The sequence below is a fragment of the Accipiter gentilis genome, chromosome 22, assembly GCF_929443795.1.
Source record: "Accipiter gentilis chromosome 22, bAccGen1.1, whole genome shotgun sequence".
Classification (NCBI taxonomy): domain Eukaryota; kingdom Metazoa; phylum Chordata; class Aves; order Accipitriformes; family Accipitridae; genus Astur; species Astur gentilis.
Window position 1 is genome coordinate 23,494,700 of NC_064901.1, and position 17,514 is coordinate 23,512,213.

General features: G+C 41.4%; 1 protein-coding gene across 1 annotated transcript in view; it reads right to left on the reverse strand.

Annotated features, from left to right (window-relative positions):
• HSD17B12 (hydroxysteroid 17-beta dehydrogenase 12) overlaps window positions 1–17,514 on the reverse strand; it is a 90,738-nt gene that overhangs the window by 46,191 nt on the left and 27,033 nt on the right. The window contains exons 2-3 of the mRNA XM_049825802.1: window positions 11,179–11,225; window positions 6,480–6,555 (exon numbers count right to left, since the gene is read on the reverse strand). Of these exons, the coding sequence (XP_049681759.1) occupies window positions 6,480–6,555; window positions 11,179–11,225 (123 nt within the window). The remainder of the gene's footprint in view (window positions 1–6,479; window positions 6,556–11,178; window positions 11,226–17,514) is intronic.

Sequence of the window (17,514 nt, forward strand, 5' to 3'; positions counted from 1 at the left end):
CTAAACTATACATGCATAGAATGAAGTTGTAGAAGGAGGACAGCACTGTTTGCATCACCCAGTCCCTTCCTTGTGCCAGAGAGAGACTGTTCCCTGTAGAGCCTCTTAAAAGGTCTAATTTTAAGTCTCTCGGCAATAGAGCTTCCACCAATTGCCTTAAACCAGATTCGCAAAACAGACTTTCAACTCAGTGAAAACAATCCAATACTCATTTTTCATGTAATTTTCAGTTTATTTTACACTGAAAGTGATAAGCAATATATTGCAGCTTTTCTGTTAACAGAAGGTATTTAACGGCCTGGAGACTAGCACAAGGGCTCTTGGTTTTGGCATCCACAAAAACTTATGTTACAAGTAGGGTGTCAGCAGAGACAGGCATTAAGTCTCTGTGTATTAAAGAAAATGCAACCTATTCCCCCACCTAACTACTGCCAGGTGGAGGCAGCAGTGACCCCGAATGTTTGCAGCCAGGACTAAATCCTGGTTCTTCAGTCCAGGTTTCAAACGTACCGAGTAAGTCACCCCCCGCATTGATCCACCTACCTACCATGTAAAACATTAAGACTCAAGACACCATTAGGTCTCAGAGTTAGTCCTGAACCTATAGACACAACATACAGAGTATCTGAGGTGTAGAAGAGGCTACTTCTGCAGCAGTTTATATCCAGAAACGGAAACCCAAAGCACCTGATTCACATTTAAACAACCTTTACAAATTTCTTCTCCTGGACTTTATGGGTTTACAAACTATCAGCACAACAAATACTGCATAGAAACACTCTGGCAGTGAAGTTCACAGCAAGCACGCTTCCAATCCTTCCTTCCAGAAGAGGCTAACTCAGTCTTGCCAGGTGTGAAAAAGCACCATCTGCTAGAACTTGCCAGATCACTTACTGCTATGCGTAACCTGTGACACAGACTGCTAAACTTTCTTAAACTGGTTTTCATCCTTAAAAGCAGCTATGACAATGTGGTCTCACTCTGTATGCTGACAGCTGGTATGTAAACGAAGTTCGTTCTTTTGCAAGGATGTCACTAGTCACCTGCAGAACGTTTTGCTCGTGGCTCGTCCGACCCTGTTGCTGCTTCAAAATTCTACTAAAGGGTGAAGTAGTCCTAGGACTGCACCTTGTAGCTTGCAGGAACATCTTGTCAAGTGTTTCTCTCTAAGCATTCTGCTCAGTTTCTTCAAATTAATCCTGGCAAAATCTCACTGAGAAAATGCAAGAGAAGATGATAAAAAAGAGGGACTAAGGGGGGGGGGAACTCAAACCACAGAAGCAGGATGCTTCTTAAAGAAAAAAAAAAAAATCTTAAAATAAGCTCCCTTCCCAATTGCTCTATGTCTTTTACATGCTCTGTTGATTGTATTAGGGGTTCATCTATTTCGTTTGTTGACAAATTAATAAAAATTAATTTGGCTTGAATTCTCTGTCCATTCTTCACAGTGCCTGACAACTGCTTCCTTAGTAAGTGGCTGACACCATTCAAGGCAAAACCATGGGAATTTTCTTCACTTCATCCAAGGGAAACTTTCTTCAGAGATGAAAACCGAGAGCTCATTTTGCATCAAAGTTCCTTATGCTACAACTTTACGTGAAAGGTGACTTCAGTGCATCAAAACAAGTCCAAAAAGTTTGAAGCCATTTTGTCAAGTCCAAGAAATATAGGGGGATTTCAAATATGTCAAGCTGAACCTGGCTCAGATGATGGAAGGCTGCAAACACATTAATTTACCTTGAAATAGATCACAAAAGGTCAAAATAACTGCCGGATTCAGTTAGTCTTCAAGTTAAGCTCAGGAAAGTGAACCTTGTCATTTCTGTGCAAGAAAAGTAAGAAGATGATGTCCCCTTCCTCACTGAGTTTGTCCGCCTTTCAACCTCCTCTATTAAATGCAACTAGTCTTACCTGCCAACTCCAAGATGCGAGGAGGATTTAACCGGAGCGTGAGAGGGAGGAAATGTGAATAACGGGGGAGAGATTAAGGGGCAACGTGCTCCAAGGTAGGTGCAGCCGAGCATCTGCAGGGGACAGATGTGCCATGGGAGGGCACTGGCCATTGGTAGCAGTAGGGTCACGGTAACTGCTGAGGCACAAGCGCAGTGGTCAGCATCAGGTGTGCTTCAGAATGCTCCCCGCTATCTCGTTACCAAGAAAGCTGTAAAACCCACCTGCCTAGGAAACGGAGAAGGAACATTTCTGGTTTTGGCACCACATCCCGTTCCTTTCTTGTACTCACAAATCATGCCAGAGTAGTGAGAACACGACAGATCCCAAGTCTAAACACGACAGCTGTCCGTTTACAGTGTACCTGAAATCTTGGGGTTAGAGTAGCAGCTCAAGATGAAACTACCACGACCAAGCAACTTCAGGAACACTACACACTGAGCTCAGGCAACTTACTGGAAGTAAATAGCCAGCTACACAGATTCTAATTGCAAAAACCTGTATTTTATTAAAGACAGACATGTAGCAGAATCAAATTAAAGTTTTGGACACTAGTTCTTAAACAGTATTAAAGGCTTAAAAGACAACGTACTCCAGTTAAACGATGATTTGTGAAAATACATTGAAAAAAAAATGGTTTTTTTCAGTTCAAACAATTTCTTAGTAGCTAATATTATCACCTGGGTATATGTAACACCAACAATCACCACTTTTAAAGCTGCAAATGGGAATTTACTTTAAAAAAAGTTTTGAATTAAATAGTAACTGATGACAAACTCAAAATCTCCCGTGTTGCATTTATAAGCACTTAACTACAAGTAAGTAGATACTTACACTTGCCAGTAGGAACACTGCTTAGGTACAACTGTTTTTTCTTGGCTCCCACAGCTCATGCACAACTCCACCACCTGTCCTGTGAAGCCACCAGCTAATAACGTACACCAATACCAAATTCTTCTTTTGACAATTTCCCTACAGGCAAGTTCTCTTTAAAGTGTTTCCCCTGCTTGACTGGTTTTCACTACATTCTTCATATTGCAGCTCCTAGGTAATAAGTTTCTACAGCAAAGTTCTTCTCAAGTCTGCTCAGAACATACCTATCGGCAGCAGTGAAATAATTAAAGCTTTTCTGCTTGCAAATCCATGGCTCCTGAACCAGCTGCTGGCACAGAGCTCCCGAGATGTCTTGCACCATACTCGTTATTGAATACAGCAAATCAGAGAACAGCCTCATTACACGGTGTTCAAATAGTTGTCTCCATTCACAGAGAAGTTTTCTTTCTGATCCTGCCTGAAACTTTTAAAGCATCTAATGACGTAAGACAACAGACACCTTAAAAAGGTGCTGAAACAATGATGTAGCATGAACTAAAGTAGACCAAGCATTTTGTATAGTGACCCTAGTAGTCAGTGTTTGTGCATGAAAACTTGATTAGAAGATCAACTATGTTTCCATAAAACCTATATAATTCCATGCAAAGGTGGTCCATGACCACTAAAGAGGAAATTCAGAATTTTTTCTTCTTCAGTCTGTGGCCTATGCCTTACTTCTTAGGGAACACAAAGCAGAATTTCCCTTTCATGGCAAATCCTACAACACTTAAGTATTCCACAAATAAATTCAGCTTTACAACATGCTTGAAGACAGATTGGAAAGTCTTCTAAAGTCTTAACTACTTGTAATTAATCCACTATTTTTTGTTGCTCAAACTGAGACGCAAGTTCAGAACATCTGGCCTTCCTGTAACATCAGTACAGCCAGTTTAATGTGCATACACACGCAAAAATATCAGATCCAGGTCAGCTGGCATTTAACATTCAGAAAGACCTATCAGTACTTCCCTTATGATGGTGGTTATGCAACTTGCATTTTGTACATAGCTATCACTCCTAATATAAGTATATCCTGAGAGCACAAAAAAGGATTCTTCTGAAATAGAATGAACATACCTGACCCTCAAAAGCCCTCTCGTTCTTTGTGGCAGAGGGCATCTATCCAGTCACTAGGATGAGCAGGACTCTGATTAGTGAAAATGTGGAAGGAACTGAAAACATGCATGGCTCACACAATTCAAAGAACTGGAATTAGTCAAACAGCCATTTTTCCTTAAAGTGATTAAAGGTCATTACTCAACAGAGGCAAGCTCACGTTAACTTGAAGAACAATTGCAGGACCACCATAAAGAAGTTTAAAGCTACCTTAAAAGCCTGCAAGGGAAACACCCAAGTAGTTACAGCCTTAGCTCTAAAAGAGTCACCCACCTTATATATGACAAGATCTGAACAGACTGCAGCGACCACACGAGCATGAATACAAGAAAATTCTGTCCAGTTAAAACCTAGCAGGATCCGAAAGTGCCACTCAGGCTCACTTGATTATGCAGACTATCCTAATCCTTCAGCATATGCCACAACGAACAAAATATACATTTCAGTAGCTCAGTGTTGTCAAAAGAAATGTTCCGAAAACCCAACGTGAGTCATCTCATTTCAGAATGGTTTAGGAAAGAAAGCAGAAAAATGTTTGGGTGAGGCCTAACAGTAATTATGTATTACAGGCTGCTCTACATAGGTACACGTACCTAGTTTTTAATCTGAAAAGCCTCCCCAGCAGCTATCATGTAAGTGCCAAAAGCTCAAAGAAGTAGATTTATCTGTCTTGTCAGCATCATGCTTAATTCCCAAGGAGGAAGAGATTTTCAGACTGTTACAGAAAGGGTTATGACCACTTTCAGGAAGCTTGTCGCTTCATGCCTAAGTGTTTGATTCCAGAACAAGATATTTGTAGATACTTCTATCAGTTACACTTTTACTTAGCAAGACAACTTTATATAGCGTTTTAAGAAACGTGACTGCATACACACACGTATGCAGCAAACTACCATCCAGCTCCTGCAGTGAGCCACCAAAAAGACCACCTTGTTGCAACTTGCGTATTTGCAGTAAGCTTCAGTATTCATGCAGGTTACCCAAGCAGTGACACCTATGCTGTTGCATTTACACTATGACTGTATTGACTTGAGTATCGCAGTTACGTCCAGATGCTGCAGTGACATCCTTAAATGCAGGATACCGATGAACAACACCAATTACTTCCAAACTAGCAGAAGATAGAACTTGATGCCATCTTTGCTCTAAGGAGGAATGCTCTCTACCACCTAAACATTCACATAGAAAGGAAGACTTTTCTGTCTAGAAAACAGTTTCATATGCCATCTTACATTGGACACTAAAAATCAGAGACAGCGGCATTTATATCAACAGAAATGTATGCCCTCTGTCTTTCAGTAAGCTAGTAAAACAGTTACCATTAAGCAAGCTGAAGTCCTTGAGTCTTTTAGTCATCCTTACATTCACTAAGCAGCCCCTTACAACTTAGTATAGAACAGTTTGTTGGGGTTTGACTTGCAGATTATGTTTTACAGTAAAGCAGTACCACTAACAATTTTATTAAAAGTTTTAACAAACTCAAGCCAAAATAATACGTTTATGACCTCTGAAAGAGAGCAGCTCTTACAATTATCTGCATTATGTACACAAACCATTTTAGGAAAGTCTAAGCAAGACAAGGGAGGGTAGCACAGAAGCATAATCTTAAAGGTTTGTTTACCCAACATCATCATGCTGAGAAACCTGCTTTATAGTACGCAACTCCCACTCCTGCTTATCAAAAACCTCTACACACAGGCTACATTTCTCACTTTATCTTGACATACTCTGCATAAACTAATAACCTTGCACGAAATCTGCCTTAATAAAAGAGATATAGATTACAAGAGGAATTCTTGTGTGTTACAGTTATACTTTGCTCTGATTGGAAAATCATTTGTCAGCATGAGGCTTGAGGAAGCTTTCTCCTAACTGATCCTGTACAAATATCCATTTTACGTTTGTGAGTGGAATACTTAAGTTGCTCCCTTATTTTTGCATTACAGCCATTTACACACACTTACTAAAGAAACAATTGTTAATACAGGTTCTTAAACACATTAACTTATTCTCTGTATTCCTATGACTATGCACACTCATCACCCCAAAGAGTTTACAGCTCTCTAATCTGATCTTTGTTTATCCAAACAAAACAAAAAGGGGGAGGAAGGGGAAGCTACCCACAGTAAATTTGTATACTTGGTAATACAACTAACATAAGGAACATGTTTTCAACAACTTCGAGTTACAAAGAAACCACCCTTATGGCTGAAGCTGAAATCAAACTTGCTTCAAGCTGACAGAATATTCAGATGAAGTAATGGCTGCATATTTTTCACCTTATTATGACTGTAGACAGCTACTATGGGGATACGTTGTATTTTGGTCTGACCTGGTGAGCTGTTCTTAAAGGAGACTAATAGTTTTAGAAGTACTGATTCCAGAATTAAGCCCTATTGTTCTCAGAAGTTAAATATTTAACACCCGTAAAATTAATCTACAAGGCATTTACCACTTATATCTGTAACATTTGCACTGTGCACAAGAGCATTTATTTACAAGCTTGACTGTGAAGTTTAGGGAAGAAGTTTTCAACTCACTTATTTCACTAGCAACCTGGTCCAGTTTTTCTTTTGACCTACTGATTAGAGCCACCTTCATTCCACGTCTTGCTAGCTGCAACGAAACAGAACAGGAGACATAAGAGAAGTCATAAATCGCTTCCAAGTTAGTATCCTAATTAAAGGAATTGCACAATTTGTCTAACACTGCAACAGTATATGACCAGAGAGTTTGAAAAAATTACAATTTTAAATAGAAACATGAAGGAGAAAAACAGGACAAATACTTCCACGTAACGTTTTACTTGATTCCCTTCACACCAAGTTTATTATCTTCTCTGTTATCCAATACAGGTGTAGAGGCACATTTATAAAACAGAAAACCAACAGCAGATATTCAACAGAACTTTTACAACACCTCTGCAAGTCAGAGCAAAGAAGTTATCAACCATAATTAAGTTTAACATGCCAAGTTAAGATATCCGTGGTCGCTTGAACACCTGTGTTGCAAAATGACCCCAGCACTCAATACTTCCTTCCTTTAGTCAGGCTGCCCTCTTACTTTGTACTAATCACAGGTATAAAGGTTAATTTACTCAGGCAGTTCTTTTAGGGAAGCTATCTGTGTAACTTAAGCTGTGGCCAGCGTATATTCTGGTCATCAAATCAGACCTACTGCTGCAAGTTTGAAATGTGATCTAACAACTCAGTTTAAAAATGTCTGCAGAAAGACAGCTACCTCTCTGAATTACTCAGCAATGAAAACAATGTTTGTGACTATAAGTCCCTGTTCTAGTGAAAAGTAGAACCAATATATCCACAATTCATAGTGACACTGCCTTTCAGACACCTAACACCTACATATAAAAAACAGGTAAGTTCTCTTTGCTCCAATAAAACTCCTTCACTGCCTTAGGAAGCAGGTGAGAATGGGTCTTAAAGGAAATAAAAAAAAATAAAATTTTTTTTAAAAATCCCCAAACAAAAAAAAAAAAAAACCACAAAACCCAACACCGCAGCACAGTACAGCAGCAACCTAAAGTGACTTAATCTCATCTACCTTTCTAGCAGAAGTATGCAAACCAAGAAAGCCTCTGAAAGGGAGAAGTATGACGAAGTTTGTCAGCGAGCTCTGTACTTCACTCCCATGTGTGATCTCTAAGCGTAAGAAATCTCATACTAGATCTTTCATGACTATAGAGCGAGGTGTGTTGAAACCAAAGACACTCACACTAGGAACTGCTAACATGCCGCTGCCAAGTTCAGGCTTATGGGTAACTTAAGCTTTCCGCTCAAGGAAACGATCTGGTGTTAAGAGAACAATTGTCTAAAAGGGATGAACACGTTCACCTCCAGATAACCACCTGCCTCACTGGAATAAACTTTTTATAAAACTAACAGTAGGCTTGGAAGGCAGGGAGGAAAAGGGAATAACGTAGCATTCTCTCATTCCACAGGACCAAGGCAGTGGAGGCAAATTACCTAAAAGTATCTCAGCCTGTGACACTGAGGACAATCTGACAGTAATCTACTCAGAGTCTGAAAAAGCTGTGGTCCCGTGAGGCAAAAAAGCCCCAGAGATGTTCCTCATGGGTGCAAGCTCCAGACTGTTGTCACACAGTTTGCTTGCTTTCAGCAGTCGTGACCTCTGGGCTCCCAGATTGCTCAAGTAGGTACCTGAGCTTTATGAAAAAGTATCCAGCTGTACTTGTCTCAAACGCCAAGGAAGTAAATCCATGCCAGTGCACCCAGTTAGTGGAATCTCAGCACATTTAGAGAGCCTCCAGCACAAGAGCAAGCTTCAGGCAAGCTGCTGCTGTGTTCACACTAAAGGGACGCACTCCAAGAAGCGCACCTGAAATCTGGAAATGGAAACCCATTTGCAAGAGGAGTTCTCCGAGTTCAGAGCACATAAAATGGCCAAGGAAAGAGCCTGTAACTAGGAATGAATATCACTAACAGAAATAATCAAACTTGGAAAAGATACAGCGTTCAACGGCAAGTTCAGTTTGACTTTGATGCAACCAGATCAGTTTCTGCTGAGTGCTCTGACTTCACTGGTAGAGGCCTAGTGGGTTGAAAGGAACCACAAGAGCCCAAAGAGCAATAATGATCCTCTGAGATCCCAGTAACTAATTACATTTTACTAATTACATTTTCATATAAGAAACAACGATGACCCACTTGCTTTGCAGATAACCTGCCATTATACTCGGATATTTGGCCAATGTCCCTAGAGCCATGAAAAGGCTGAATGAGAAGACCTTAAAGCTAATCCCAAAAACTCACCCAGAACAGCAAACACTGGGAAGATGCTCTTGTAGCCTAAGGATTCACGCAAGCAAGAATCACCATTCTAACAGAGTTGGTGGATGTAGGTGTCCAGTTTCCTTAAATTCCATGTTAGTAACTGCCACATTTTCCACTTTGGTAGCAAAACACAACTGCTGTTAAAGCCCTTTCTCTCCAGGACAGAAAGGAATGTCATTAAGAGCCCACCAAAGCAGAATTAAAACTCTTGTTAGAGTAGGTATATCAAGAGGATCTGAAAAAGCAATACTAAGCAGACGTGCATAGCAGAGTACTGCAGAGTACGCAATGGGATCACAATCTCTCGTTTATCACTAGCATACAAATACATCTAAGATTAAATTTAAACTCATGTTTCACAAAAGCAAACAGCAGGGAGCAAGAGAGGGGCAACAAATAGCAACTCCTGACCATATCCTTTTTTAAAAAAAAAGCAAAGCATGCTGCTTTGGAATCAAAGACTGGGCAAGTGCTACCTGGACAGAAAAGAAAACTTGTATTTACCATGGCACTACCTTTCATGAAGCGTTGGTCTAGTGATGAAAACTATATCAGTGCTGAGCAAAGAATGAAGATCTTAATACTGCATGAGTGAAAAGTGTCAAAACAGCTCTTTGCTTGGAAAAGAAGGAAAGTAACCAGCAGAGCAGAGTATAACCAGAAAATCCACAAACTTGTAACATTTTTCCATCACTTACTGGTGACCACATCAAACTTTCTAAGAGGCGATTCTCAACACACCGTTGCATTTCTCACAAATTCCTCCAAGGAAAAGGAATTAATCTGCGTGATTATAATCACAGACATCAGTGCCCAAGCAGCTGTATGCCAGTGGCATTTATAGTAATCTGAAGGGAATTTCTAGTAGAAAGTCAAGCCTCTGCTGGCAGTCTTACGAAGACATCTCTGGAGTTAATTGAAAGATTGAGAAGTCTTTTCAGGTACTCTACATTTCACCCTGCAGCCACACTTGACTTCACCAAGTATTCTTCATCCACCTAAACTGTCAAAGGGTGGATTTGTGTTTTATGCTAAAGAAATACATAAGTAACAATAATAAATACAACTCATGAAAAATGTGTTTTATTCTATAGCCCAAGAATGAATATTTGTTCCTTTTGGAGTGCTCTGTGCCTACAGCAACTCTAGCAAAGAAGCTGAAACAGTCATTGTTTCCCAGCAGGATCTCATACTTGCGATCAGCTTTCCTAACGGTGGTTCAAATACAGGGGTCTGCCAGCAGCACACACTGGTGTTCAAAGGCAGCCTGGTTCTTAGAGACACCAGCAGAACATAAAGCAAGCTGTAGTTTCATTCACGCCGATAACCTAACATATAGATCCTGGAACTCATCTCCCGTGCCGTTGAGGGGGTGTCTCCCATATCAGAGGACTTCCTCCAGATAGTGCTATGCCCTGGGCACAACGACCTCCTCCCACTTGCTCTAGGCAGTTAAATTTAAGTGTTGCATCATTTGCTTCAGTGCCATGTAACTGGGGTATTTGGCATGTATGAGCTGTCAGCTCTACGCCAGGATCAGGTGCTGTTGGCACCAGGCTTCAATTCCCTTTGCAGCAAACTCCCCGTTCTTGACCCAGTAGGACAAGGTGCTACTTTCTGCAAAGTAGAAAGGAATTTGGGGGCCGCGGGTGCAGGTGGCAGGGCACACAGGGCTGAAGAGAAACCTGAAGGACGAGGACTACCTGTGAAGAGGAATGGTACTTTTCCTGTGGGCTCTGCAGAACAAAAAATTCAAGAAAAAGGGAATCTCTCGCAGCTGATCTCCTCACACAAAGTCATGCTGGTGTTTCAGAGAACACAAAAATGAGTAGATTTGATACCGATGCTGGAGCTGAAAGTTATTTTTGCTATAAATTGTTGTAGTCAGCACTATTTGTCATGATGTTCTCTGGGCTTATAGGCTAAATTGCCCCATGCTAACGGGCACTTTCTGTCTTAAGCAATACATTCCAGTACCATATTTGGAGCCCACATATCCATCAAGAGCAAAAGCTCAGTAAAAGAGATAGAGGTAAAAGCCAGCTTCAGAGACTTCATGAACTATAGGGAATAATTGGAACATACTGCAGGCAGCTAGAAATGCCATTTAGTCAGTGCCTGGAAATACCAGAAGGAAATACCAAGGGTTGAGAAAGTTAAAATAATTGTAACAACTAAAAAAAGTTAAAAATAAAAAGTGAAGGACAAGGTAAGGGCTGAAAACAGAATTCACAAATAGAAGAAATTAACAAAAAGGGATACAACTTTTGGCTGGTCACCAGAGGGAGGCAAGGCAGGACACTTCTTTCTCCACAGGTATCTATCTTAAGATAAGGTGGGGAGATATGATCTGCTGCTTGACAGAGTTGAGATAGCCTGACATCTTGTTAAGGATCGAGATACACTTCTAAGCGATAAAAATTCTTACCTCTTCCGCATAGGCTTTTCCAATCCCATCAGTAGCTCCTGTGACCACTGTGGGGGGAAGCAAAAAAAAGACAGACATACATTAGTTACTTCACAGAAATAACTACAATGGGTGTTCATTAGTAGGCTATTAAAGTACTCACTCCAGCCAAGAGACACATCAAAGTCTCTGGAATAGGCATACAACTTTTATTAAATCTCTTCGAGAACTCACACTAAAACCTTTCCATGTGTAAGAAAGGAGAGGAAAAGATGGACTTAGGAGCCTAACAGTTGTTTCAAGAATCAGGTTCAGCACCCCTTCTCCTGCCAGTCCTCTGGCCCACCACACTTCAGAAGCTTTGCAGACTGAGAGAGATTTCCAAGTCATTTAACCAAAAAAAGCTCAGTTATGACTATTAAACCCACTCTCAACTTGGTTTTTAAGTATGTAGTAACATATAAAGTATCTTAAAGCCTGTAAACGTCCAACAAAAAAATTAGGATACGGGCAACAGGTCTCTGTTAGTGACTGTCCAGTAGATTTCAGATCCCTGTGACCATTGTGCTTACTAGCAGCAAGTATGGGTGACTGATGCAGCTATCAATTGCAAGCTGGGCTTCTAGAGCTTCAACTTTTTCACCTGTGGGTGACCGGGACCTTTGTCAATCCTCAAGCCTTTCTAGGATTCTTTTCCACATGCTGAGAAACTCTGAGTGACTCAACATGCCATTAGTTTGACAGATTATTCCAAGGCTCTCGCCATAACAGTTTGCTCCAGATCACCAGATCATCTCGCTTTGCTCACTAAATAGCAATTCCTCCATCCAGAATCTGCTTTTCCAACTACTTTTTTAAGCAAGCACATTCAGCACCACTCCCTATTTCTCTCAGCTCTTCCTTCGCATCAAACCCACCGCCTACACCTCAACATCCTTACGCTTTTAGCTCTCCACTTGTTCGTCTGTCTCTGCTCTCGCTCTCCAAGTGGCTACAGAATATACCGGATTTTTCTGTTTGTCCTCGTGTCAGATCAGAACAGCTTGGTTTGTGCTTCCACTGCTTATCCCTGAACATAGGCATGCCCAAATAATTGGGCTTGTTTAATGTTGCAGAAAACTGAACTGAGAGCATTGGTTCAACTCTCAGGTCAACCTCTACCTGAGTGAAACTCGGAGCAGACGGAGGTGTTGACCGGCACTGGGATTCAGCAATAACTTCCCTTCAGGGCACCAGAAGGAGACGTGTTTGCAGATGATTTGATTAGTAACTGCTTGCAGATCACCTATAACAGTTGGCATGCAAACAGCAGCCAGAATATTTCTGTTTGAGTAATAACAGCTAGGAAATGCTGTAACCATTTCAGTTTCTGTGCCTGCTAGCTATAAATAAGTGGACATAATAACAACCGATGAAGCCGCCAGCAAAGGTCCTATTTGAGCTTGAATGGCCAGCCAACAGCGCAATAACAGGCTAAGAATGAAAGATCCAGTCATGCCCCCAACTCGAGCTAGATTTACAGATGACCATAGATGAAAGTACATACACATACGTTTATCCCTCCTGTGGTTCCAAGATTTATTTGCAAGATGCCATAGCTCCAGTGTGATAAGGATATGCAGGACTGTAGCGTTAGCATACTACCACATACTGCACACACAGGATGCTCTGGCTAGTAAATGGCGTTCTAGCTGCTGCGCTATCAGCCCCAGTGAATTTTATTGAGAAAACCAAGTGTCTGTGTCACACCATTTTGCCACTTTCTATCCAGCCACGATTGGGGAAGTGTGAGCAACAGTTTTGTTACGAAACAAATCTGCGTATAGAAAGGTCAAGCAAGGGTCCAAATGATGAAAAAAGCAGACCTTGGGGAAGAAATCAAGAATACGTTCCCAGGAGTCTACTTTCCTGCAACCAAACTTGTACCAATACTGTTATCCAGTTAGCCAGACAGCATTACAGTCCTGCAGGATGGCACCATCCCTTTAGTTCAAGGACTAACAAGCTTCACTTTCAGCCTTGCTGATCCTGGGTTTCACATTATGCATTATCACATGATTCATTATTGCTTCAGCAAAACAGTGAAACAAACAAGGGCACAGTGAAAACCTGTACCAGTACAACTCCCTGTTACACTTAAAACAGTAGTTGGAAATGTTCTAAGTTGACCCAGTCTGGAAAACATGCAACTTTAGTGATTTGGTGAAAGGGGTTGTTTCCTTCATTATGGTTAGTGAGGTACCTAAAGAACAGCCATTCCCCGTAACACTTACACAGATCATTTCTCCTCTTTCCAACTTAAAATTCACGGACTTAATGGTTTTATTCCCAGATAACAAGCTCAGCATTTTAAAATACTGTTTTCTGACACTGTGAGTTGTTCAGCTTCTAGCAACTACAGCTGAGAGCATGTGCTCCATAAGGCAGGGACTCCAAAAAGCACTTTAAAGGCTTAGTAAAGTGCAAGTACAATTTCAGTCAAGGGTATTTACCTCATTTATTGAATCCATTGCTTAGGTAAATTGTCATAGAATCGGCTGGAGCATAAGACTTAAGAAGCTGAAGATCAGGGATTTCTAACTGAACTACGAGTAGCAGGATGGTACCTCCCTTTTCAGGCCCTACTTCAAATTAAAATAACCTGTAGTCCAGAGGCTGAAGTACCCTCCAGAATAGAACTTGAGAAATTTAAACAAATCTGATACAGATAAATGATGAAAAACATTACAAAATCCCACCAGGAAAAAAAAAAAGCACTTGAGCCATCACCTACATAAACAGGCACCTAGCTGATGTACATGATCATTTTGCTTTTGCCACAGGTGAAGGCACAGGCATCAGAATAAAGTACGCAGCTAGTTTTTCTTCGCAATAAGGGAAATCCTCTTCTCACAAGAAGGCACTAATACCATCATTTTATTAGTGGCTCTGCTTTGAGAAGGATAACTTTGTCTCCAGCTCCGTGCTTCCACACTACCTTGAAGAACACACCAAGTACAAGGACTGCTTTCCAACATATAACCTAAAACCTACCTTTTTTTCAGCCAAACTTCTCTTCCTAAGGCCCTTCAAGAGAAGGCACCTGGCTCAGCTCTCACCCATTCTAAGCAAATGGATTTCCCACCACCAGCTGCACTGGGAACCATGCACCAACGCAGACCTGTCCTGCTGCTGACCAGTAGCACCCAGTTCAGCCAAGGAGCTGCAGTTACTGCCCATTTATGGGGTCCTAGAGAGCAGTTTGGTGGGTCAGAAAGGCTGCCCAGCCAGATATCTGCCAGAGCAGAGAGCAATACTTAGACCCTATGTTGTAAAAGTGAGGAAACTGGTGGGGTAAAAGCAACTGGTTGAACCAACATCACAAAAGTCAAGATTCAGCCACCTTATCTTCTTCCACATTTTGGATTACCTAAAGTGTATGGGGAAGGGGAGAGCAATAAAAAAAAAAGGCTTTGGTACAACTTGTGCATTAGCAAGGCACAGCTTTCATATTGATTATGGTCATCTCTCGTTTCCACTCCGGAACCAAGAGTTGCCGTTTTAACCACTCCAAAGCTGTGCCAGCTTAACTAAATTTTTACTATCAACTTGAGGTGCCGAAGCTAGTTTAGCTCCAAGTGTGGTTTAAGCTTATAAATTCTGTTTCTTCTACAGACTGCCTTCCAACAAAAGTTACAAACGGAGTGCAGTTGGCAGAGCTTAAAGAAGGCAAAGCAAGTAGGGTAGGAATAAGTTATTGTCTGCACAAGAAAGCTGCACCAGCTCATAAGTGTGGTTATACACATTTACTCAGTAGTCAGACTAACTGTAGTAGCTTCCCACTTCAGCCATCTGCCGTCTCCAGAAGAGAAGCGAGAAGAGTGCCCAGGCAGCTTGTGCGTGAGCCCACCAAATAAAAGTTTGCCTGAGTGGAAGCCTGATTGAAGCACCAGCTGATTTTAGGCAAAGAAGTCAACACTCATGTTCCCCTGACTTTTGGGGCTGTGGAGGAAAAGGGGAAGAAAAATAAGGAAAGGTATCCAGTAACACGACATACTCTGGAAACAGCTCACTCATAATAAAGCGATACATGTACTCGCAGTAGGCTAGAGATGTTCTACCCCAGAAGTTAGCACTAGCCAGAGTTCAGCAGCTCTGAACACAAGGAATTTCACAAAGTAGTTAGGCTGCGTCCAGATCAGATTCCCATCTGAAGACATGCTTTTTCAAAACTAGCATATGTATAAGTACAGAGCTGACACGTGCAAGACTACATCATCTTTTCTCAGTTCTAAAAAAACCTGCCCAAAGGCTCCTGTTCTGAGTCACAGAGTCCACACAGCCTGCGAGTCCGGCACGACGAAAGGAACAACTCTTGCTCTTCTATGTAATGACACTTTCTTGACTGGGTAAGACTGGCATAATCATTGTTATAATGGGTTACAGATGTATGCATGGGTTTTATTCTCTAGTCCCAGCTTTCATTTCAGTTGTGCATGAACAGTCTTATATTCCAACTGACCTTATCCTGTTCAAAATGGTAGACAAGAAGTGGGAAAGCTGGTAAAACACTCAAAATCACGATTCATGCTAGCCACTGGTGTACACCACAAAGGGTAAGTGACTTTGAACCCACCAATGCTTTAGATACGGCCTTACTGAAGTGTAAGGGTGCAAAGAGAAGCTTCTAATGTAGTATCAAGGTCTCTGAACAAAGAAAGCAGTATGGAGCATCATCTGCTCACGCTGCTGGAAGAGGTTATGCCGTATGTAGGCTGTAGATCTTTCAACTACTATTGCATATGCACAAGTCATCTGCACAAGAACTCAGATCAGCAGTTAAATTTTTAATTACGGTGTTATCCTTAACACATCATAAATCACCAAAATCTCCACCTTAGGACAGTATAGCGTCTTTGGCCTAAAGACTGTGCCAGAATTTTGCTTCCTATATGGTGTGAGGAGGGAAGAAAAAGAACAAACAAACAAACCAAAAAACCCACAACCTTTTCAACTCCTGCTTTGAGTTTACTTATACATCTTTGACCTCTTACAATGATCTCTTCAATTTAAGATACAGCTACACAGGAATCCACCACAGCAGGTACACAGGAATCCACCATAGCCTCTACTACTGGACTAGTTATTGATAGATGCAACTCACTAATTATCTAAACCTTGATACCGCCTAGCCACTTCACCACCGCCTAATGTTTCACAGCTTTTGTCACATATACAACAGATATGATGCAGTTCATAGGCATTGGCATCGTTTTCTGTCCAGTACCAAACTCAAGGCAACCCTTGACAAACACAGGGCAAAGTTGAATGAACTCAGTCAGCAAGATGCGTGGTCTTACACTAAAAGCGAACAGCTTTCTGTTATTAAAAAAGCCATAGACCAAGCCTGTGAAACACGCTGTGTAACCGGCCAGTGACTGTTAAAGATTAACATGCCCAGTGGTACATGACTTTAGGGGCTAAAAATGTAGAATCTTCTCCAGAAGGCTTATAGAGGGGAGAATATGCAAATGCTTCCAATAGCACCTGCACCCTTCAGAAATCCCACAGCCCATGGCTAAACATGCACACGATGTACCACCAATGGCGTGGGGAGCTCATGTGTCCTTTCTGCTTCTAAGAAGTAACAGCGGCTGCCTTCTCACATAAGAGGTCACCTAGAAAACATCCACCACTTCCTAAGAGGCATACCAGGTAAAAATTCCCTGCTGTTAAAAAGGGGACTACCATCATCCTACAGCCAGGCAAAAGCAGCACCCAGCAGACCACGGCAGTCTGTTTTGTGACTGAAGAGAATATTCAAGGCCCAGAAAGAACATTTTTATCTGCTTCTTATGCAGCCAGGACATCTTAAAGCAAAAACAAAGAATAGTGCAGTAAAGCATGAGGCAGGCATGTAGAAATCATCTCGTCTCACGAAGGGAGCAAGGACCAGCGTTGACACAGCGAGAGGGAGCAAGAGCGAGCATAGAAAATTCTACTGCAGTTCTGCAGAGCAATCACGCTGAAACAAGATTATAGATTCGTGACTCCCCAATTCAAGGTTAGACTACAGTGAAGACAAAGCTTAAAGAGATCAAGCCTGCCTTCAGATACAAACACACGTTTTCCATGGCAAAATAAGCTTTTGAGATGCCCGATGGAGATAAAGCAAGGAATACTTTTATCCATGTTGCTGCTTTGACTACTTGCACAATGAAGCTAACAACTATTATTCATGTTCCCTACTAGCCTCTTCAGCCTACAAATTCATTTCAGTTCAGCCATTTTCCTGTTTCCATTAAGAAAAATGTGAGTTTTTAGGCAATCTTTCAAAGTACTGCAGATGCACTCATGCACGTTATTACCTAGGAAGGA